At 32.0% G+C, this 25,794-nt stretch overlaps 1 protein-coding gene across 3 annotated transcripts in view; it reads right to left on the bottom strand.

Annotated features, from left to right (window-relative positions):
* Positions 1-1,237: 1,237 nt before the first annotated feature.
* Utx (Utx histone demethylase) overlaps positions 1,238-25,794 on the bottom strand; it is a 122,008-nt gene continuing 97,451 nt past the window's right edge. For all 3 annotated transcript variants that reach the window (XM_072546681.1, XM_072546682.1, XM_072546683.1), the window contains 7 exons: positions 20,171-20,399; positions 17,069-17,504; positions 16,480-16,622; positions 16,263-16,425; positions 15,557-16,023; positions 12,894-13,020; positions 1,238-12,809 (listed from right to left, as the gene is read on the bottom strand). In XM_072546681.1, the coding sequence (XP_072402782.1) occupies positions 12,603-12,809; positions 12,894-13,020; positions 15,557-16,023; positions 16,263-16,425; positions 16,480-16,622; positions 17,069-17,504; positions 20,171-20,399 (1,772 nt within the window). In that variant the 3' untranslated portion in view covers positions 1,238-12,602. The remainder of the gene's footprint in view (positions 12,810-12,893; positions 13,021-15,556; positions 16,024-16,262; positions 16,426-16,479; positions 16,623-17,068; positions 17,505-20,170; positions 20,400-25,794) is intronic.

Genomic DNA, 25,794 nt, shown 5'->3' with positions numbered 1-25,794 from the left:
ATAACTCGCTCTACCATTCAAAACTTATCTGCTGAAGCTGACACCTCATTCTCCCTTCAAGAAGCTCCCTTGTACACTTTCTGTAATTGTGACCGTTTAGTGGAAGCGTACAAATTGACTACAGATATTTCCTCTCTTCTACAAAATAAATTTAAATAAGCCCTATAACGTTTATAATGAAAGTTTTTAAAAAAATCGTCTTCAGAACAGAATTAAATGCAAACTGGACCCTTTTCGCATTTTCTGGAAATCTTACTACCGACGAATGCTAATTCACTAACTTCTCCCTTAAATAAGAAATAAGAATTCTTGTTTTGCGTCCAACTCCTCTCTTGTCTCTTCTCTCATCAATAATTCTATTGACCCTCTTTACCCTCTATGAACTAAAATTAGCCTTATCCTCTTGTAGAATCAATGCAGCAGGCCCTGATAACATCCCATACATTTTCTTAAAAAAAGCTCCGATGTCTCCCTTTGCAAACTGCTGGATTTTTAAATCTTGTATGGAATTCCCAGTAAGATGGTGTGATTCTACAATACCAATAAGGAAAAAGGATCAACCTCCTCATTACCAAAGTCTTATTGTCCTATTTAATTTACTAACACTACCTGTGATTATGGCTGCTTTATTTACATGTCCATCTCCAAATCTAACCTAAAAGTATTAGATTTTATCCAAAAAACTGCTCTTCATCTATGCCTCGAAGCTTTTCGCTTCAGCCCGCAGGAAAATCTTTACTGCGAAAGTAACGCGCCACTCTATTCCTTAGAAGACAAGATCTGCTTCTATCTTATGCTGCCACTACATCAAGTAATCTTTCCAACCCCATTTACCACCTTACTACCTCTGTACCTGATTACTCCCTCCCATTAACAACCCTTCTCGCACAGTATAGAGCCATTCCCGCAATTACTCGCCCATCTATTATAGAACACTGAACTATCTCTCACTCTGCCCATCCCTTCTCCAGTCACCCACCTTTATTTAACTCATCCCTCACCAATTAACACAAACCTGACACACCCCCTACTCTTATAAAGGATAACTCTGATAAAACAATGAAATTGAAGTGTTTACAGACGAATGTAGGGCAACTCTATATCAATTCTGTTTCACTTGAATATTTTTAGGTTTACAAGTTACAAATAGGAAAAATTCGGGTTGTAGAAAGAAAATAGGTAGGGATTCATTGTAAACAAGAATTTCCAGTACATATATTCAGAAACACTATCTGTATTTCGTCATAAATGAGATCTACTACAAAATTTATTGTAAAATATCACAAAGTAACAATAAAAAAATCAACACCAAACATCTAGGTATCAATTAAAAACGTATTTAAAGACAAAATATTTTTGTAATTTATTTTATATAAATGTGAAGGAGCAGTATTATTGCTTTTAACTTAGATTACAAAACGCAATATTTCTCATGAACCAATCGGCGAAAATTAAACTTGTTCTTTACCCCTATCTATCTGTTTCAGTAATTTAATATTTCATCCCCAGTTATTGAGTAAATAATTAATATTTTCTCATATAGAATTTGCTAGTTAGTAAAATAATACTTGTGTATATTTAAAAATAAAACAAAAAGTTTTTTATATGAATAATAAAAACAAAATGAAGTTAATGTCAAATATAGATCTTTATTTTGATTGCTGCTTCTAATCTAAAACCCTAAAAGTATTTTATATTACAATTGGCAGTTTTAGAAAAATCTTGCAAGAATGCCAGTCCACCCCCTAAAAAACTAAATAATATTTTAAATTACCTAACTTAAGTGTATCGCCGATTAGTTCATTAACTTAACTCCAAAGATCGTTTCTAAAATGTTGTTTTGTTACCACCCAAGTGCAAAATCCAGAATAGAAATGAAACATAAAAACATAGCAAGGTTTATTAGTAAAAAAAAAATTAATGGGGACTTATTTACCTTACAAAAATATGATACACTGCTGATGATGTCTTCAGTGCGAAAATATCCAATCATTATAGTAAGGCACATGAAGAAAATTTAGCAATAATAATAAACAAAGTGAAATGTTTATATATATTCTCCATCTATGAAATTTTACTGACGTTTTAATGACATATTTCTGGAAGCTTTTGCACATTGAGCGTTGATCTTTCCTTCTTAAATGTAGTCCGTGTTAACCTAACTTTTTAAATTTTTTTGGAGGTTAAGGAGACAATTTATGCAACGGTTTTCAATATTTGGCTATGGAATGTACATGAATACAAGCAATTATGTGAAGGATATCAAAACTTAATACAAAGGGGCTATAAAAAAGTAAATTAAACATTCATGATTTGAAGCCATTTGACTTGTGACAGTTGACAATTCGAGAATATGTACTTAAAAAATAATGTTTTTATAATGTCTATAATAGTTTTGAAATAGTGAAGGTTTAGCAACTCTGTGTAGAAATACAATAAAGAAATTTAAGCTGGTTGCATTATTTAGTGATTTTAAACATTCTGGAGTAAAACATAGAAACAGTTGCGAAAAGTCTTTCTGAGTAATGACTGAAGTGTGGGGAAGAAGTTTTCCAAAACATTCTGGAGCGAATTTTGACTGAAGATATATATTTACACACCTAGAAATTCAACTAAGTCAAGAACATAACTCCTCCGACAACGTAAGCCAAACAAAGATGGATGACGCTTTCACAGTGATGTAAAGATTGGTTTTTGAGTTTAAAGGCTGTGAAATATTTCTTCTTGGAGTAGGATACAATGTCTACGACAGTCACAGATGAAACCCCTTGAGGGAATAATTCCACGCCACCACCTATAGGCCTGGTAAATAATGCATTATCCAAAAATTGTTTGCCCATAGAACTGATTTTCATTTTGCTATATTTGAATCGGACATGGGATGTATATAGTATAGAATCAATTAAACTAGTCATTCCAAGCAATATAGCACTACCGCAGTCACTGTAACTTTTAAAATATCTACCATGCGCAGGAATAACTGTTACCCCCCTATTAACTTATTTATTTTTAGCACGTAGCAAAACGCACAAAATTTAAATTATTCGAGAAAGAATTTCAATACTTGCAACAATTGTTTGAGAATCTTTTTTAGATAGTAGGCGAGATTTTGTTGTAAATAGAGGTAAAAAATATTTATTCCAGTCTAAATTATTACAACTAAATTAATCTATCAAGATACGTAGCGAACTGCAAGTGACAACTAATACTGAATAAACAAATTGGAGAGTAATCAGAAGCTTCAACTTATTTTAATGTAAAAGATGTTCAAAATGTGACGATAACGATTAAATAGCCATATTAAAAATCATATATAGTTGTTTTTGTCAAATCCAAAATTGCTTGACATACACAAATCGGTTTATCTAACCATGTTTCCGCTCTATACATCTTAACAGCAAATGTGCATCAAAGATAGTAGCATTCTTAAAAAGGGGATTAGCAATTCGGGCTTCAGCTCCGTAACGACCCGCCCACTCAGTAGTCAGTTTTATATCAACGCGCTTGCGTACATTCTCCATGGTCTTACCAAACACAGCATTGTTCATGACGATAATGTGACTGAAATATGATGTTTTGAGGGAACTCTTGCAAATAATTATCTTGCGGATAGTTATCTGCTCAAACATTTAGTTTTTGTGGAAATTGCGTGTGACCTCGAAATAATCTGGGATTTTCATCAGACCAGTATGTAACATTTTGACGATGACCGTGACCATTCAAAAAAAAACGTCACGAAATGCTTCGTCACTAAAACAAATGTGTTAAAGATTCTGTGCAATATTATTTGTCATGGTTTCGCAATGATGACATTTATTTCTCTTCAGATTCGTTAAAATTGTTTTCTGATCTACTTCACAAACGTAACAGTTTTAGTAGAAGTAGACGGATTAGTAGAAGGAATGTTAAAGAACTCACAGGAGGACTAAGACGAAGGCAGAAAGGAAATATAACTGATTCCGACGGAAACATCATCTTGGACAAACAGAGTAAAATCAGAACGTGGAAAGAATATCTAGAAAAACTATTTGAAGGCCAAAGAGATAACACAGCTTGAAGAAGAGGTAAATGATGGACCAAGAATATTACAGCAGGAAGTTTATTCCGCAACAACACAGTTAAATAATTGGCAAAGCGGCAGGCCCTCATAATATACAAGCAGAACTACTCAAACTAATGGACAACCAATCAATAGTAATAATCGCAAAGGTATTCAACAACATGCAATCTGAGTTTATTGCACTTCAAAAGAAAACAGGAGCCAAAAAATGCGAAGATTACCGTAATATAGGCCTCATGAGTCGTCTCCTAAAGATAATTCATAATAGAACCTACAAGCTGTGTGAAAGTAAAATTTCCCCCAACCAGTTCGGGTTCAGAAATGCTGTTGGTACTAGAGAGGCTTTGTTCTCAGTACAAGTCTTATTTCAGAGATGCAGAGACATATACGCATATCTGGTTGATTACGAGAAAGCGTTTGATCGAGTACAGCACGCCAAGATGATGCAAATACTAAAAGAAACAGGAATTAACAACCAAGATCTGAAAATAATTAGAAATCTTTACTGGAATCAGACAGCAAATATCAGAGTTGAAGGTGAACACACTATGTGAAAATCATGTGTGGAGTGAGGCAAGGCTGTATTTTATCTCCTCTAATCTTCAATCTGTACTCTGAAAGAATATTTATCGAAGCTTTGCACGAACGAAACTGAAAAAGGTATTGTACTAAATGGTAACCGACTAAACAACATCAGATATGCAGATGACACCATAGTATTTGCGAACAACTTATAAGACCTACAAGTTCTTATGAACAAAATCACGTATTACAGTTAACAACATTGACTCAATATAAACGTTAAGAAGACAAAGCTTATGATAATTAGCAAGAAAAGGATAACAGAAGGTCAACTCTACGTCAACCAATCCCCTGTAGAAAGAGTGACGCACTACAACTACCTCGGCACCATAATAAATGAAGAATGGAAAAAAAACCAGGAGATTAGAGCACGCATCGGAAAGGCTAGATCAACAACCTCTCTCTTGATACAAAAGTAAGAATACTGTGATGCTACGTCTTCTCTGTCCTTTTTTATGGTGTTGAATCGTGGACCTTGAACGAAGATATATGCAGAAAACTGGAAGCATTTGAGATGTGGCTATATCGGAGAATGCTTAAGATCCCGTGGTCTGACCAAGTCACAATTGAGAAGCTCCTCAGAAGAATGAATAAGAACCGAGAGGTACTGACCACCATCAAATCTCGAAAGTTACAGTTCTTCGGACATTGCGAAATGAATCCAGATATGCTCTCCTTCAAGCCATCCTGCAAGGCAAAATAATTGGAAAACGAGGCCCAGGAAGAAGAAGAACATCTTGGTTAAAGAACCTCAGAATCTGGTTCAATACAACATCTGTGCAGCTTTTCCGCGCTGCTGCAGATAAGATAAAGATTGCCATGATGATCGCCAAAATTCGTAACGGATAGGCACATCAAGAAGAAGACGGATTAGCGACAAACTCACTTAACACAGAAATCTGTTTATCTGCCGATAGACGTTTTCTTCTTGTCCGTTTCTTATTTTGAACACTACCAGTCTAAAAAAATTTGCTTACAATTGACTTAAAATAGTGCCTGTCTGTTGGACGGTCAGTACAGCGTTCATTAAAAATTCTTACCGACTCACGGTAATTCTGGCAAGCTTCACCATAAATTGTGATCATTTCGCATTTTTCTTGTAATTTATGAGGTTGTACCATTTTTAAAATTCACAATAAACAAATTTCTTTTAAAATAGCAACAAAACCTGCAAAATTACAACAATTAATACTATTTATTTATGATAGCTGTCAAAAAACAATTTAGTTGCTATGCAACCAAAAAACATCAGTAAGTAAGTTCTTTGACTAGATCTAGAGGTACATAGGTATATTGAAACTCGCATAATTTAAATTTTGTAAATTTACGAACCAAAGTATTATAGGTTTTGAAATCAGTATTTCAAAAGCTTTTAAATGAGGTGTCACATAATGTACTTTATCATTTAAAAAATCAAAGGTATGACTGTCACCTGAAGAGGGATCGCGTAAAGTTCGAAACATTTATGCTATAATATACTGATTATTTTCAAAATCGATCTGTCCGAGCTTTTTGCTTACGTGTTAAAAATAAATAAGTTAATAGTGAGAGGGGTAACACTTCTCCCTTCCATCGTATGGTATTTAATTCCACAAACCACAAGCATGGTGACCTAAAGACAGGTTAAAGACGACCTTTGGGCAAAGGAAACCCCTTTTGTCAACAAACGAACAAAAATCAAGTTTTTACTGCTAATAAAGAAGTAAAGAAATGAAAACTTAAAATCGGTTCTTTAATACAATTAATAACTTTATTAAAAAGAATAAAATAAAGTAATTTGTACATCATTGTAAATAATTAATTATATAATCAAAATATACAATCGGTCACAATAAATAACATCAAAAATTAATCAAATTTCATAATACTCAATTATATCTAATTTCGAAAGCTTCCAAGCTGTATTTCGAAAAAAAAATCAATGAAAAATCCGGAACATTATAATTATAAGGCGAAACAAAATCGCCTAAGAAAATAATGAAATAAACACAATTTTTAGTTGCATATATGCATAAATATATCCTTATATCTCCTTTTAGAAATACGTATTTCAGCCAAAACTTACACTAATGAGACAGTCTTTTACAAAAGGACCTCAAATTGGTCACGATCGGTATTTACCTACATATAAATACAAACGAGTCATAAAATAATCAAACAATAAATATTTTTAAAAATCCAACTTTTCATCACTAAAATCAGTCAACTTTATCGTTCTGTTATGGTGTCCAGTCAAAAATGTTTATTCACATAACTCGCATTAACAACAATTTTTAACTTCTGCATCAAAATGTCTTTCACAAAGTGAATCTATTACATATATAGGAGAAAAAAGGAACTTGTCAGTATTATTAATCTAATCATAACAGAAAAGAATGAAGAGACCAGCAGAGACGAGAGCAAAAAGTAAAAAGAAATAATTATTTTCTTAATAAAACGTTAATTATGCCAAAAAATATGCAAAGTATAAATAGAATGCCTTTCTTTTGAATAAAATGATAAAAAACAAAATTAGTAAAAAGTGTTATATATAAAAAATCAATAATCAAGCCAAATATACTTTAAAAAGGCAGCAAAGTCAAAAGAATCAATTACATTACATAATATATTCAATAGATATGAGATTAATTAAAGCTCTATTGAGGGGAGTAACATTTAACAAAATTGAAACCTTTTGTCTTCAAAATTGTGACTAATGAGAGGAGAGACTCGCAATTTTTTCTATTTAGTTGCTTTATGCAGATACACTGCAGCTAGTTATTGAACACTGCCTTTAAAATTATTCAGAATACACCCGATACAATTAAAATAATTAACTTCGTTTCAGTTTCAAATTGGACTATATTACTATCAATATTTTGCAAAATTACTTTAATATAATTATAATAATTGAATAATTAATTAATTTGATAGCTGTAAATAAATTATTGTATAATTGAGTAGTCACAGAAAACTATTATTAAATTATTTCAGAAACTTGGTAAAAGTGAACTTTTTGTTTAATACAGTTTAATATTTATGTTTTTATTTTGATTTTAATATTTATTAGGTTGTGATAGCTGATTAAGTTTTCTCTTGACGTGGAAATACGTAATTCCGTACACCGGGTGGGGATTTTCAAACATTTCTTATTTGTGTGTGTTTGTCCCATAAGAAGCTAGAAATATTTGTTTTTTCAATTCTTTGAACAATAAATAAGGACTTTTGGTTATGAACATTAATTCTGTGCGATTGGTATTATTTGTTGTTTGTAAATTTGTAAGGTAAGAATATCAAATATTAAGATATTTACTATGAATGTTCATATTTTAAGGTTATGTTATTATATGCTTAAAACTTAATTATTTTTTTACTGTATTTCAAGGTATTTTGTTGTTTTTATCAGGGTTACTTCAAAATAAATCAATAAATCATTGAATTTATTTACGAAGTTGAAAAATATTTAAGTTGTTTTATTCTTTTTTCGTTGCCAGTGATTTTATCCTGTTAAATACTAAAGATATTCGTTTCCTCGTAGTTTAAGCTGTAATATAACATTCTGTGGAAATATTTCTATTAAATTAATTAATGTTTTATTGTTTTTTCGGTGCCAGTTATTTTATCCCGTTAAATACTAAAGATATTCTTTTTCTTGTAGTTTAAGTGGTAATATAACGTTATGTGGAAACCTTTCTATCAAATTGCCATAATGAGTGTTAAAAAAAAATGTTTTTTGAATGTTATAATAGTTTTAGAGTTTATTTTTTATATCTGGGCATATAATGGCTAGTAAACATGTGTTGAAGATATCCAGTATTACTGAATTTTTCAGTAATGACAACAAAACTACCTTAATTAACTATTTAAACTACGAGAAAACGAATATATTTAGTCTTTTAGGGGATAAAATCACTAGCACTTAAAGATTAAAACATTAATTTAAATATTTTTTAACATCGTAATTAAATTGAATGATTTATTGATTAATTTTAAAACAACCTGATCAGAAAAACAACAAAATACCTTGAAGTACAGTAAAAATTAATAAAAGTTTTAATCAAACCATAACATAACTTTCAAATATGAACATTCATAGTAAATATCTTAATCCTTTGATATTGTTACCTCGCAAATTCACGAACAACAAATACCAATCGCACAGAATGAATGTTCATAACCAAAAGTATTTTTTTATTCTTCAAACAATTAAAAAAACCAACAAATTCTTTCAACAAATACACACAAATTAGAAATGTTTGGAAAGGTTTTTAAAAACCCCGCCCATTGTGACGTCAGAGCTTAGGTAGTCCATTGCATGTCATCCAATTTTGACGTTGACATTTTCGCACAGAGTTGTCACAGTGTCAGGATAAATATGACGCTAAAGGAAAATCCTTAAACAATTGAATTTGTACTCATGGCACAAAGAAAAACGCTGAAAACTTACAACAAAGCAATATAACACAATTTTAAGTATTTTCATATGAAGATCCACATTTTTTAACTTTAAATATGAAAACATATTGTAATAAAATGCAAAGCAATATATTGATATATTTCTTCTTAAACAAAAAGTTCCAATTTACATTAGTTCAAATAATTTGATCGCCCGCTATAATTTCGCATAATCTAACACGTAGCACGGCGCCTGCGCCCATTGTCTAAAATGACAATTTGTTGAAGATTTCTCCCCTTCAAGTATAAAGAATAAACGTGTAACTGATTTATAGTGATGATGACACATACGTTCATAGTTAAATATCCTTTCAACAAAAGCAAAGATGATAAAGATACTATTTTAGATAAGTTAGAAAACACTTTTATCTAGAGATGAATCGAAAGTCAGATCGGTAATATTCTATGTACACGGTGAGCCATTTCAATATTAAAAAACGAAAGGTACCTTACAAAATCAGGTTATATAAATATGGTTTGATATATACATACATTTTTCACTCTGACAAATATAGTTTTCCTACATTGACTTACATTAAATATCTTAATAAGACTGAAATAATCTTACCAATTAAAGTTTTATGAAAGATAGATGCTTCTGTGAACACTAAGAACTGATTTATAATAGTGCTATATTTCCTTTTTGTACTTTTTTCTATTACTTACAGTAAAAAATTATTTATATCCCTGTTTTATCGCTACTGCTATATTTTTCTCTCCCGTGTAACAAATTCGACAGCTCTACATGACTACAGGTAAACGTAAGAAGAACTTAAATAAGATGACATCGATATATAAGTATTACTTTAATATTCTCCAATATCAATTTGCACGTTACAGAACACTAATACTTTATATTTGACCCTTTACATTGTAAACATTAAGAACATAACCTCCTTTATTACACTATAAGGCACCGTGTGTGGTTGAGCCGTTTAAACTATTCAGCCTGTAGGCTTGTAGAGCTGACAGGTTTACGAAAACCTATGAATCTCAAGTAAATCAACAACAAAAAACTGCATAGTGCCCTCTATGCACTGTTTAACTGCATTTATCCTTGGTAGAAGTGTCATTGTTATTCGACAAGTTGGTTCGATATTTTGCACAATATTACCATGTTATGAGATACGTCATATTTCTCAAAGACACAATAAGATAATAAAATACTTTCTGTGAAGAATAATGTATTATTTTGAGTTGTGACAGCCTTGTAAAGAAGTTGAGGTTATGATGAAAATGATTTGCAGTATTATTTTGAGTTATATCAGTATTTTAGAAAATTATTAGATGTAATTTAAATTTTGTAACTCAACTATTCACAAATTATTTTGACTTATGGCGTTCTTAGAAAAATAAATTCAGTCTGAATTATTTCAGATTGTAAAAATGTCTCAAGGATTTAGACTCATGTTAAAGTTAACTTCTGTCAAAAACAATGAAGCGGGTGTATTATGGAAAGGTAAACTTTCTGTGAAGAATAATGTATTATTTTGAGTTGTGACAGTCTTGTAAAGAAGTTGAGGTTATGTTGAAAATGATTTCCAGTATTATTTTGAGTCATATCAGTATTTTAGAAAATTATTTAAAGTTTTTGAATTTTTTAACTCAACTATATATACAAATTATTTCGACTTATACGTTCTTAAAAAATTAATCCAGTCAGAATAATCCTAACAAACAAATGCTATTTTGGACTGAGTAGACATATGAGAAGCAGAAACTTAAGCCAAAAAACAAAAATAACCATATACAAAACCCTTATACAACCAGTGTTGACATATGGAACGGAGACATGGACCATTTCCAAGGCAAATGAAAACCTCCTGCTTATATTTGAACGAAGGATCCTGAGAAGAATATTCGGTGGCATCTGTGAAAATGGTGTTTGTAGAAGGAGGTACAACTACGAGATATATCACAGATATAAACATATATTTGGTGGTAAAGACGTAGTATCTCTTATAAAAACAGGAAGACTAAGATGGGATGGACATCTGGCAAGATCACAGCAGAACAACCCTCCTAGAAGAATACTTATGTCACAACCTGTGGGAAGTAGAAGTAGGGGTAGGCCAAAACTCAGATGGAGGGATGGTGTAGATGAGGATGGTAAAAAAATAGGCGCAGCAAACTGGCAACAGTTGGCAATGGATAGAACTGACTGGCGTAATAGACTTGGGAAGGTGGAGGCTCTTTTATAGGGTGTGGCACCAATGATGATGATAACGTAGTAGCTGGAATACATAGCAAGCATGAAGTGACAAATGATAATGACCAAAGGCTAATCAGAAAAAATATGGTGGCATCCAGTTAGAACGAAAAGAAACACATAAGGGAACCTGGATGTATTCTGATGGAAGAACGGTTAACCAGATTTATAATTTATAAGAAATATAAAAAGTATGAGGAACAAACGGTACGTGGCAGTGAAGTGGCACGGTACAAAAAGATACAGAAATGAGAAAAATGAATTACATTGTTTGATGACCGCTGAGAAACATAAGCAAATGAAAGTACTAGACAGGTACTTGTTGAGGATTATCGCTGTTAACTGCTGTGGAATACAAAATGAGGATTTATTTATGATAATTCACAGAATGGACGAAATATGGTAAACCCGCTTGCAATATACGATGACACTGATTTTAACGCAGTATAGAATTTCTTGTTTATGCAATTGTTGTTTTGAGTTATAAGCAATAATTGAATTGTGTTGTTTTGACTGTTGCTGTAAGTTAATATAATTGAGATCCATAACAATTTTCAACCGAACAAGCTATACTATATAATTGGTGTCAATCCGTCATATTGTTGTGAAAAATACTTTCTTATGAGTTACAGAAATAAGGTATCTTCGTTTGACTCACCTTGTAGAACAGTAATGCATTTTCGCGAATCCTAATATTTTCCAACACGGACTATAGCATCTTATTCCATCTAAAATGTCAATTATCTGTGCTAATCCTTAGACTATCGATGAATCTTACAGAATTAGTCAACGATGCAGTAAGTTCAAGTCTAAAGGTAAAATTTCGTTAAGTTACCTTGTATCTCAAATGATGTTATTAATGTGTATCTTAAGGTCATAAAAATATGTATATTTGCATATAATAAAGAACTATTGACATTTTCGTATAGTGCAGGACAAGATATAGTGCAAAACGTTGTCTCACAACATAAAGTTTGTAAGAAAGCTTCAGCTTTTAAAGACAATTAAAAAATTGTTGTTCTTGTCAGGGGTGGGTGAGATTAATGTGTGCAATAATCTACATATTTATCACAGTATTTGAGATACAGCATGATCTGACGAAATTTCATCAGTAAACATGAAGCTACTTCAGCACCGTTAACTCACCTTATATAAGACAAACTTATGTACATTAAAAATATGCAAAATAGTTATTATTACAAAGTATCACGTTTCTTTACAAGTCATACGCTATATAACAAGCAAGTATTAATATTAAACTTGTACATCAGTTACATGTGGCAGTGGTAGCTGACCTCGATGGTCATCTAAATTTAACTAGGTTATTCGAAACTGTTCGTGAGCTGAATTCGTGTTAGAATGTAGAACGAAGTTGTTGTAAACTTCACAGAGTTCCTGCGACTTGTACTCTTCCAGACAGACAAACCCTTCTAAATTCGGCGACTGTTTCCTAGCACAGTCCATGCAATGAACCACATGCCGCTTTTCTTGCTCTCTTATGAAGAGAATATTGAAAACTTCCACCTAAACAAATAAAAAGACAATAATATAAATATATTAACTCATAAATAATAATACAAATATAATGTATTTCCAATAAAAGCTTACCTCACACTGGCCACAATAGTGCGACGCTTCATTCTTTCCTCTCCCGTGAAATTTAACTTCTACTCCCCTGTTTTTAACGAATTCCAATGTTCTACAACACTTGACAAGTGTCCTTAACAGACAATTCCTGAAAACAACACAAAGTTGTTTGTATATTATTGGTAAATTGTGTTTGGAAATTTTCTATACAAAACATAAAATGAAGGGCAATCGTAAATTAAATAAATTCTTTAAAAAATCCATATTTTCATCTTGGTTTTTGAGTTATGGACAATTATTTGTGTTAAATTTAATTTGACAGTATTTTTAAGAGTTAAATTTTAGGACAGTAAAGTCAGTCATAATAAAATATAAAATATAATTATTACAACTGATGTTTTAGGTTGACATAATACTTAAAAACATTGGAACTTTTGAAGTAATTAATATTAAAACATTGTACTTCTGAAACAACAGAAATCTGTTGTGGAACTAATTGAACAACTGCTATTTTGTTTCGTACTACTTTGTATTTGCTAGTGAATACCGCGTCTCAACCGTTAGTAAAAACAGTCCCCTGGTAAGCTTTTTTGACTATTTTCAGAGTTTTAATAACGAAAGTTTATTTGAAATAATTGATTAACTAGTATGTATCCACAGTTGTTTCTTTAATCTGATATGCTTAAATGGTTTTATATTATTAAGTATTCATGTAAAAATAAGTCCAGTCCCCTGTCTATGAAACAGAAGGAGACTTGTGATCAGCGAGCTGATATGTTTACATGAATACTTAATAAAACAAAAGGATTTATTATTTAAAACAAATTGTCATTATTAAAACTAATAAAAAAAGCTTACCAGGGGACTGTTTTGACTAACGGCTGAGATGCGAGGTTCATTGCAACAGTAGCACTAAACAAAATATAGTTCCACGATAGAACAAACTTCACACCGATTGCATTTCATTTCACGTTCTAAATGTCCCGCATCAAAACAAAATTTGACTCAGCGTAGTTTTCAAATTTTAACAGGGGACTGTTTGGATAATTTGAGAACAGCATTTGCACATAGATATTTTGTTTAATTTTTTTTTTTTCATTCAGTAAGTACCATTTGCATTTTCCTTGATATATATTTTGAAATCCCCTCGTATATGTATTAAAATAACGAAGAATATTTTCCATGTTTCAGTGGTCCTATCGTACGAGTTAAAACCCAAATAGTATTTCGTTCTTTTTACGTCGCCGAAGTTAATGTAAACCATTTTAAAAGTTTGTTTATATCACGGACGCAAATTCTTTTATATTTTTCTTTGATCGAAATCGCTAAATATTCTGCGTTTCAAATAAACATTCATTGAGATCGCTGAGAAGTTTTTGCCGGAAAAATAATTGCTCACTCTCGGTAAGGCCGGCCGCTGTTAATGGCGTGTTTAGTTTTATTGGAGTCCGAATTTATTTTCAAAATCGTAATCTTTCCGTTTTCCTTTTTTTGTCATGGAAATATAGTATAAAGTGACAGAAGCAGTTAAATGTGTAGTATTGAGCAGTCAATAGTTGCAGTTTAAGTGACGTTTGGAAGAATCGTTATTTCCATCCTCGTTTTGTTTCTCCCTAGTTGTCATCCCAGGCTTTTTGGCAGTTTGGAGATGAATTTGTTCGTGTTCAGAGATTTCCAATCCAGTTTCAACTCTCAGAAACTTTAGTGTTTTTTTAGTGAAATCCAGGTAACTTTTTGTTTTAATTTTGCAGTAACGACAAGACATTTTTTTTTAATAATAATTGCTTTCATAACAATTTTAATTTTGATAAATAATATTGTAGATCTTATGATGACAGTTAGTTTTATCATTTTTGACATTGGTTTGTTGTGTTTTTTAAAAAAGCTTAACCTCTTTAGGATAGTTTTATTTAAAAAGATAATTCTTTACTTGTAATAATTTTTTATTTGCCACAGATTATAGCCTAGTAACATTTGTAAGTTTTTGTAGCATCTCCCGAGTTTGTAAAAGGATAAAGACATGTATGTTTTCTTTGTTATTTTGGTATAAATCTCTGTAACTATTAAAGTATTTTTTGTGCCATCTGTATTTTTGTAACTGTTTGTGGTGACACAACAATAAATGTTTGATTTATTTCTCTGAACCATTTTGTCTTTTTATTTCAGAAAAGTCTCCTAACCATTTTTGTATTTCTAATTATTATTTCAATAGTTGTTGTAAACTAGTTGTTGTAATCGTTATAATTTGGCACCTCGAAACGGCTCGGCGTCCATTTTAAATTGCTAGAGGTCCTTCCTGTTGTTTTTTCTGTCCATTTGTTCCAGGAGATTAATTTTGTTTCATTTTTATAGTTGCCCCAATCCAACCCCATTGCCATTCACTTATCCACGACCCAAAACCAGTTCTCCAAGCAAACCCTGAGTGCCGTTCGCATAAGTATCGTATATTTTGCTTGCCCTATCTCCACCCCCAGTAGTTTCTGCCCTTACCTTTCAAACCCCATAATTATACCCTATGTGGTAGGCAAAATATTACGTTACAATTTCACGATCGTTATTGTCCGTTCAATTTTAAAATTAAATCCGGTTTTTGAGTTTTAGATACAAATTATAATAGAACACTTATTTCTTAGACAAAGTTTGTAAATCGTTAACTTTTGACAAATGTAATGCGATAAACTTACTTGATTAATTCAAAAAGTTTCTTGTCTGAAACTTTAATGTTTCTGGCCAAATTCCAGGAAAGATGTAGCATAGGCACAATAGATTTGAAGCTCTGCAGTTTGTTCCATTCGTACCTCTCAATTGCAAGCTGATATTGCCTCGCAGTTAATGGTCCCACATTCCAAGCAATATTATTACACCAACCAACAGCTTGTACCCAGTGTACACATCCAGCGTTTACCCAGACAAGATCACCGGGCCTCTGGAGAAAACGGTACACAGGAATATTAGCGTGGTACAAGTCTTCTAAAATTGGCCACCATGAACCATGCAAGTAGTTGATTTGGTTCTTTTCGCATAGAGCAAAGACGGAACCCCAGTAGGCGTCTGGTACTGCGAACCATTCGCAGTCTCCTGGTCCAATATTTATGTTAATTGAACAGAAATTGTTATTTTCTTGATGACCTGGCGTTCTGCTACCTGGAACCTGAAATAAAACAAAATAAACACTCACGTAGCTCAACAATTTTAGAAGAAACATTAGAAATGTAGCAGAACAAAACATGCAAAAGACAAATCAATGGAGGCAATTAGAAAGATCAAAATATAAGAAATATTCTATGTGAATCCAAATCTAAAATGAACAGACGATAAACAAGTTAAAATCTTCTTATAGAAATGACAAGAAAACTAAAATATAGAAGTAGAAATATCAAAAGAATTTACCTTCATGTAGAGCTGTACTGTGTTCATCCCAAGGATGACATGTCCAACGTGTGAAAGCATGTTGGCAGCAGATACAACTCTGGCAAAAGCGGGTAGTTTCATGAGTTCTTGTAGTTGAGGTCTCCACTTGCGCTCATCTGATAGGTCTACGTTTGTCCCGAATCTGAAAACAGTATTATTAAATATTTTAAGAATATTTCTCGGAAATCAAACATACTTTAGAGTCTTCTGTTCCTTACAGTTCTTCAGTGCTGGACACGGAGGTGTGGTAGGTAGAACTTTTCTTCTTTTAGCACCGCATGGTGTTGAATCTTTTGAATCAGAGTCTGATAATCCACTAGCAGCTTTTTCACGCTCATCCTGAAAGAATATTTTAAATTTATACAGGCAATTTACAGCAATCATTACTAGGTATCTCAAAAAATCATACTGGAACATAATAAAATTAACAAGCTGTGTATCGACATAGAAATTTTGATGAATATACTACACAGGGTTCAGTCCACACAAACTCTGGTTGACAGGTTTGACTGTCATCAAACATTAAACCGCTACACTTAATGTTCTTCAACAACAAAATGTCCTATACGTCCAAAGTCAGCTGTTTCTCACACTGTGGTGACATTCTAATCATACAAAGATAAAATGCATGCTAAGTACCATTTAAAAATTTTCAAATCCGAATTAGTAGCACCTAGCACTTCCATCTGGTGCAATTTAGATGTGCAACAATAATTATACGCAAATCTGTACTAACAATGGCGAAATATCGTACGTTAAAATAAATACAAAACTTTGATACATACCCTTAAACTTTCTTTAAAGCTAGAAGCCTGGTACTGCGCATATCTGGCTATAGTTGTATGGGATCTGTGAGAAATACACGCCCAGACTTTCCTTCCAGTTTGTGGGTCCCAGTTTTCATCAGACGGCTGCTGAATCTGCGTTCTAACCTCCACGCTGTGATCAGGATTAGCCTCAACCAAAGTTTTCGTCGAAAATAAGCCTAAATCTAGTTTTAGCGCCGAAGCTAATCCTCTTATCACAGCAATGGGGTGTTTTAAGCAGAATTCTTGCAACTGCGGGCTGAATGCGTGCTTCTTGTTGTCAAGGTATACTGACGGAGTGGGAGGTAACAGCTGCTGATGGTTCAACTTCACTGCAGGCGGATCTGGCGGAGTTGGAGGAGGAGCTGTATCCGATATAATGGAATTGTTGATGTTACCATTGATTACTTCGCCCCTAGAAGAAAATATATTGAAAATAGATACTGCATATCATGGTAATAGAATAGACCCTTATTTGTGCGCATCTCGTGATCAGGTGACAGTTTTTTTTTAACAACGTTACTTGATGGAAATTCATTTTATGGATTGCTTCTAGGAGAATTTTTTCTCGTCGAACAATTTTTTAATAATCATATTCTGATATGGCACGCGAAGAAGAAGAAGTAAGGCCTTTATTTTGGATGTGCAGAATTTGAAATTAGTCATTAAAAGAATGATTATGATCTAGAAGGTGAAGTGCGTATGTAGAATCTGTTTTTATATTATTGAAAGCCCCATTATGTTCTGCTATATGTTTGTTAAAAGTTCTAGCAGTTTGACAGATGTAAGTTTATGGGCAGTCACCAAATGCTATTTGTTTCGCTATTCTGATAGTTTGCGTGGAAAACATACACGGCTATGATATGGACAAACCTAGAACCATTAAGTCTACCCCAAAAGATGTCCTTTTAAAGCGACCGAGGACAGCCGGGCCATAGACAAGGCGAAAAGCCTTGACATTTTCCTCGATTTTTCAGTTAAGTCCAAAAAAATACAAGCCATTTTCGGCAAATTCCTTTAATGAAAATATTTACCCATTAAAACCGTTGTAATTTTCTGTCATAAAACTGTGCTATCATGTGCAAGTTCAAATCGAGTAATCGAAGAGGGTGAGAAGGCAACGAAAAATCTAGCCAAGCCGACAAAAAGTTTAGGGATTGTTTAAAAAACAAGAACCTAGAATTCAGAGAGGAGAAAACGAAAAAAGAACAAGAATTTTTTAAATAGTTTAAGTTTTAACTATAGTGCACAAATTTTAAGTGAGATAAAACCCAATATAAAATCATAAAACAGTGACGGAGATTTTCTAAAATAAATTATTCAGCACTTATAACACATGCCATTAACCCGTTGTTCATAGTTCTGAATATTTTGTTACATTTTTTTTAATAAATAGTATTCTTGCATAATGTTATTAACGTAAATTTCTTTCACCTACTTATTTAATAATTTTTTTCTGAAACAAATACTACCATGCTAAGGATAATTTATATTCAAAGTAGATATACAAAGTACTAAAATATCACTTTTAATTTTTGTTAAAAAATACCTCGAAGTAAACCAGAACATTTTGTCAATTTAAATAGAGGTGGTTAAATATATTTAACTTTTTATTTTCAAATTAAAATACTTGTAGTAAAAATAAAATAATTGATTTAGGAGATTTAGGATTTAAATCCAAAAAAGAAAATAATTGCTTACTTTTATGCAAAAGGAGTAGTGTGGTTCACAAAAGAATTACATTTTTGAGAGAATATACTAGACTTAAATCTGAAAATGCAACATTCCTATACTTAGATGAGTCATGGATATTTGCAAAGGGTGCAATTAAAAGAATTTGGCAAGACGACAGCATAAAATCAATAAAACACACTGATAGCGAAGGCAAAAGACACATCATTCTTCATGCAAGAGGGAAAGAAGGCTTTATAGAAAACGAAGATTTGATTTTTCCTTCAAAATCAAAATCTGCTGAAAACCATGAAAACATGAATGCAAATGTGTTTGTTAAATGGCTTGAGGAGAAACTGTTACCTAGTCTGAGTGAACCATCAGTTATAGTTTTAGATAATGCACCTTACTGTGAGACTGTAAATAAATGTGAAAAATTAATAGAAGAGTGGTGGATCCGGGAAAATAAAATTAGCGAAATGAATCCAGTGATTATAGATTTACATAATGATAGCGGTAGTGAATTTAGTGACGATGATGATGATTTATAAATTTAAATAATCAGTAAGTACACTATTATAATGTTATTTACAAAATAATTGTACAGCAGGATAACCATTATATTTATACATTCATTATTAGCCAAATAAACAATAATATTTAAAATTGTATTTGAATTTTTGATCCTCATTTTATTACACAAATTAACTCTAACTGATAATACAGGCAAAAATATTCTAAACAATTCCATTAATCGTTTAGAGATGTAAGTTGGTTGAATGTACTGTAGATAAAATAAGTGACAGACGAGAGTTTTACATTTTTAATCTCAACATTTACCTAACTGTTAACTTTCTATTATTAAGTCCTTTACCTGCTTTGGCTTAAACAGGTATTTATAGAAATTATGGTCACTATTACTTACATTCTATTTGAGTAATTGTCATTTAGACAATAATTTGTATCAAAAACAATAAATTGGGGTATTAATTGACGTGATTATTTAGATAACGATAAAGGGAAGAATCTAATTCAATAGAACAGATTTGAATAACTTTGCTATGAAATTTTTATGAATGAGGAGTCAAAGATATAAGATTTTGATAAAACAAAGCAATAAATTAAGAACAAAGAAACAAATGACAGTAGTATGCGATGTTAATACAGCGTTCAAGAGATTATAGGACGTTTATTAAAAAAGTTTTCGTACTAGAAAAAGTCGATAGCTTATTTAACGTCTTCATTTTTTATTGAAATAAAAAAAATAAAGTCATAAATTGATTGAGCACAAAACACTTCCGAGTGGGATAAAACAACCAAAAAACCAGCATTGTAGAAAAGATGACTTACAAGCACTAATGAGATTAATAAGAGACAAAGAGTAATATTTCATAAACGTTTTCTACTTACTTGCAAAGTTTTACAATTGTCTGGGCATCCATGTCTATGTGATAGTCAATATCAGACTTCTTTTCTATGGAATGAAGCGAATCGAACTCCCACGGGGGTTCCGACTTGACGGTGAGCACCCTTTCGTGAGTAGGTGACTTAATTTTTCGTTTAGTTTCCTGAGACATCTCTTTTGGTAAAATATTCGAAGGCGAAAACGGTCCTGACGATAGAGTGTTGGTAACGTTACCTGAAAAATTATCATTTTTATCCAAATCCAAAACCTTAATCGAAAATTTAAAAACAATAATCGTTATAATATAAACACAAATATTCATCAAACAAAAAACCTACTTTATAAATAGAATTAAACCCTCAATACAATAGTGCGCAAATAAACTGATGTTATAAACACGGCGGACAAATAGGAATAACTTGTAAACTATAACAGCAAGCATACTTTCAGCTATGTCTCCAAAATAACACTACCTAAAATATCATAACATTATAGTCTTGCGGCAATAAAACTGTTGTCCCTTCTTGGAAACCCTGGCAGTGAAGGTGTATTCAAATATAAGCGTCAAACAGAACACGGTACAGAGGCATAGGTATTTACTTCAATTGAATTGTAAAGAAAACATCATAGTATATTAGAATTTATTTAGGACGATTTAATACTCAAAAAACTTGGTAATTATTCAAATAGGGATATAATAGCTACAATTGAAAGGTTTTTGAATATTTCTGACATAATTAAGAAGGAAACTGGATAACGCACTGATTCCACAGTTAACAGAGTTGTTTTTTATTATTAGTACAGAGAAATATAAGTAAAAAAACGGCTGTGGTATAATCCAGGTATCTAAAAAGTTTTTACAAAGGCAAATATTATTTTCTGTAGGTTTGTGTAGGAATATTTAAATTTTTTTGTAGATATATATATATATATATATATATATATATATATATATATATATATATATATATATATATATACGAGCCCCTTCCCATATCAGTTGGCTCACCTATGGAATTTGCTTTTGCTAAGTCGATTATCATAAACAAATTATACTCTGCATTGTTTTTATCAGTTCCCATATTAATTAATATGACATTTTTATTAATTGTTATTAAAAACATTACCCTTATGATTTTTTTATTTATTTTCAACAATAAAAACAATTCACTAAATCGTGGCTATGCGTTCATTATGTCATTATTATTAATATGTCAACATACTTTCATAATTACGTTAAATCCAGAGGTAGCTATGGAAAAATGACATCAAAACAATAATATTGTCAGTTAATGTCAAATGTATTTTGTAGTATTGTAAAGCTTTTTGTCGTTTGTGGATTGTACAATGGGTCGAGGTAAAGTTATCGATGAGGAAATTTGTTCAATCATTATTAGATTTTTTAATTATGGAAAATCCAATTCGGAAATCGCGAATATGTTGCAATTGTCACGCTATAGTGTAAGAAATATAGTCAGAAGATACAAAATTACAGGTTCGGTCGTCACAAAACCTAGAAATGTACGAAAAAGTAAAATAACTGAAGCAGATCTAAGGGCATTAAGACGCATTATAGTGAAAAATCGACGAGCAAATTATATGCAGTTAAGCGTTTTGTGGAGTGAAGTTATTGGAAAACACGTTTCTAGATCAACATGTCACCGAGAGGCCCACAAATTAGGATTTGTTACTTACAAAGTAAGTTTTATTGTTGAGAAAATGAGTACGAATTGTTTTTAATAAATTTCATTTTATTTTAGGCTAAGGAAAAGCCACTTTTAACATTACAACAAAAGAAAAATAGACTAAGTCGGTCAAAAGAGCATAGAGATTGAACTCAGTAGCAATGGGATTCAATAAAATGGAGTGATGAGTTCAGATTTGAAGTGTGTGTTGAAGACAGTAGAAGTCGCGTCATTCGCAAAAATGAAGCGTTTTTATCCCGACTGTCTGAAAGAAAAGTCAAATTTCCTGCATTTGCAGAAACATTTGCAAGAGAGCACGTAAACTGGAATATCGACGACTGGGGTAACATACTCTTTACGGATGAGTTAAGATTTTGTTTATACACTTCGGATCGAAGAATACCAGTTTATAGACAAGATGGCGAGCTTTATTTTCAATGCAACCTAAGACCGGCGACAAACTTTGGAGGAGGATTTATTATGCTCTGGGGCGAAATATCTCTTATGGGTCAAACCGAATTGGTACAGCTAGATGAAGGATCCTTAACTGCTGATAGGTACATTAGAGAAATTTTGGAGATGCATGTTGTTCCTTACGCCCCATTTATTGGTAATGAGTTTGTTTTAATGCCTGACAATGCACGCCCACACGTCGCAAGAATCGTTACAGAGTACCTTCAAGAAGTAAATTAACAAGTTTTGAATTGGCCAGCTCACAGCCCGGACTTAAATCCAATAGAACATGTTTGGGACCATCTTTACAGAAGGGTGAGATCTGGTAATGTGACGCCAGCTAATCTTCAGGACCCGCAACGGTTGTTAACCGTAGAATGGGATAATATCGATCAAGATTATCTAAGAAGATTAATTGGAAGTAAGCGACAACGTTGTCTAGATATTATAAGAGCTAGAGGAGGCAATACGTCTTACTAAATTATCATTACTTTTGATTTTTATTTTTTTTATTCAATGGTATTTGTGCGCTTACTTCTAATTTATGAAATAAATTAAATAAAACCTTTGTTTTTCGTACATTCTGCAGTTTTCTTTTATTACTTGTTACGTACTCAAAAAACAAAAAAAAACAACAACAGTAAAAAATCCATGTTTTAAATTATTTTTAATACAAAATTTGCAGTTTCATAGGTGATGCGATACTTTTTTGGCGGAGTGTATTACATATTCTATGCATTTTTTAAATTTACTATTATTCTGTTTAATCAATAGTTTTCAAAAATGTTGTTTGATGCATTAAAATTTCCAAAATTTTAGCCACAAAATTAAGCGACATTAGTTTTAGCAAAAGCATAAGCGCAAAAAAGCCTAGACAATGGACTTTTTGACATCAAAGACGACGAAAAAAGATGTACTAAATAGCCAAACATAAAAATAAGAAAGCAAAATATTTTATAATTAGATACATCCCAGTAAAAAACAATAAAAGACTAGTGCAAAAAAGTGTCGGCCTGGGACTGTGAGCATGTGACTGTGAGAGTTTGAGCATCCCACGCAGGATAGATTTGATGGGAAGTCCTCACAGCGCAAATAGAAAATGTCCCATGTGTATATAGAACAGGTAGGAATAAGATGAACATAGCATAGGGGCTGCAGCTGTAGATTTTTTGATTGAACATGACAGACACTCACACACCTAAATAAAAATACACATACCCACATGTACATCTACATCATGTTTAGCAGCAAATCCTCAGACAGTCACACATAACTTAACTTATCTTATGGTAAGATTGGCGATCTTCGTCATTTGTCGGTAAATCAACAAGGTTCAAATGAGATCGGAAGCATGGAAATGGCTTGTCCACATTTCGACGCGTCTACCGTGTTGAGGCGAGGACTGGCATTCCACGCGCTGTTGGTTCCCAATATTTTTTGTAAGCCTTTGTTTAGAACCCTTAGCCATGTAATTACATACAAATATTAGTATTCATTCATTCAGGATTGCACAGGGAGGACACTTTTCAAGCTCAGGTGTTCATCAGAGCAAGTTCATTATAACACACAAGACATAAACCATGGTTAGATAGGTGGGCAACAAATAGGTAACACATACAAAGGAAATATCCATTCAAAAGATCAATTTTTCATTCACACCTTTAATTTAATTTTTTGCAGAAATCTGCTATTGACCCATCTGTATAAATTGCAATGTAATCTGAATAGTTACTTAAGATCTCCTTGAGAGTATCATGACAAAATTTAGTTTGGTATTTAGGAATAATAATGTTTATAGATAAAACACTTGTCAGGTGTGGTATGTCCAATGATTCCCAAATAAAATTATAAGGAGAATTTATTTACTGAAGTTCATTGCAAGTTACAAATGCTTTCAGAAGTGGTTGGGAATTATTTTTTAAGAATAATGTAGTTGTTAAATCAGCTGTATTTAATTGATTAATTATTGTGGCACTATAGTTGCAGCGATAATGTTAGATTACTAAGTATTTGCTTTCCAAATATTCTATGCGTAATGAAAGTGGATTTTCAGAGGCTAAAACCAGTGTGGCTTCATTTGGAGTGCTTTTCATCAACCCTAACACAATTTTCAAAGCTGTAAATTGGATTCTATTAAGTTTACGTAAATTATACCATATATCATTTTACCATTATACTATAATAGATCTTTTATATAGCCTCGATAAAATTCAATGCATTATGTTAAACTGCACCCCACGGTCTCTTACAAAGTATTTTAAGTAAATTTATAGCTTTTTCGCAGCGGCTAATTGTGGAGTTTATATGTTAAGTCCAATGCAGTTTTCTGTCAAGTATTACAGCAAGGTATTTTAATTCATCTGTGTGTGTCATCTTTAATAGGGTGTTTTCTAGAAATAAATACGACAGCACACTTTTGGTACGAAATAGTGGAGACATTTTACAAAGTCCAGCTACTAAAGTTGTACATTATATGTTTTAGTTCAGTAATACATTCGATGTACGTTTTCTTCTGTGAATAAATGACAATATCATCAGCATATTGAAAACAAACAATTTTGGGAGACATGGATTTTGGAACTCCAAGAAATACAAGTTTATACACAGTATATTTAAATCAATATTGTTGAGTTTGGAGGAGTAATTCTGGTTGCAAGTAGCTAGAGTAATTATTAAGTTCATATCAGCTAGTGCCTCAATTATCCTATTGCCATCAGTATCATTATTTGGAGAACCCTACACCGCATGATGGGCATTGAAGTCACCTCCCAGTATCGCCTCTCCTTCAAGTGAGGAACACCAACTAAAATGCCGTTCCCATTCCCGGGTGCTTACATTCTTCTCAGCGTTATAATATAACGCAATAATATTAATTAATCTGCCATTAAAATTAATTCTTACACCACACATTTCTAATGTTCCAACATTTATAACATCCAATATTTTATAATTATTCATCCGCAGGCCTAAAAATATAGCTAACTTAACATTCTGAGTATATTATATTTGAAAATTTGTCAGATCTTAAACTGTATAATATCATTTGCTCAAATTGTTTCAATAATATATTTCCAAATGTATTTCCAAATTATTCCGATGTTCGTCCACAAATTAGTGTCTTTTTTAACTCTTCTCTTAATTAAGAAAATAATATTTTGCTTCATTGAGGAAAAAGTTAACAATATTTTTTATAGGTAGCATCTTTGACAGCAACTAAAAAGATTTGTAGTTTGTTTAAAAATGATAATGATGAGTGAAATTCATATTTGGGCACTTTGTTATTGGTAATTTTGAAACTATCATAAACTGTTTAATTAATATACAGGGAACAAAATGAAGAGAGAAAAGTGAAATTTTGATGACAAAATAAAGTAATTGGGAGAATGTTGTAAATTTCAGACATTAAAATCCTAAAAAGACTGATCGGAAAAACACTTGGAAACAAAATTAAATGCAAAGGATATGTTCAAAGTAATTGACTGGGTTCAGTT

The sequence above is a fragment of the Diabrotica undecimpunctata genome, chromosome 10 (genome assembly GCF_040954645.1).
Source record: "Diabrotica undecimpunctata isolate CICGRU chromosome 10, icDiaUnde3, whole genome shotgun sequence".
Taxonomy (NCBI): domain Eukaryota; kingdom Metazoa; phylum Arthropoda; class Insecta; order Coleoptera; family Chrysomelidae; genus Diabrotica; species Diabrotica undecimpunctata.
This window is presented reverse-complemented; position numbering and strand designations above follow the sequence as displayed.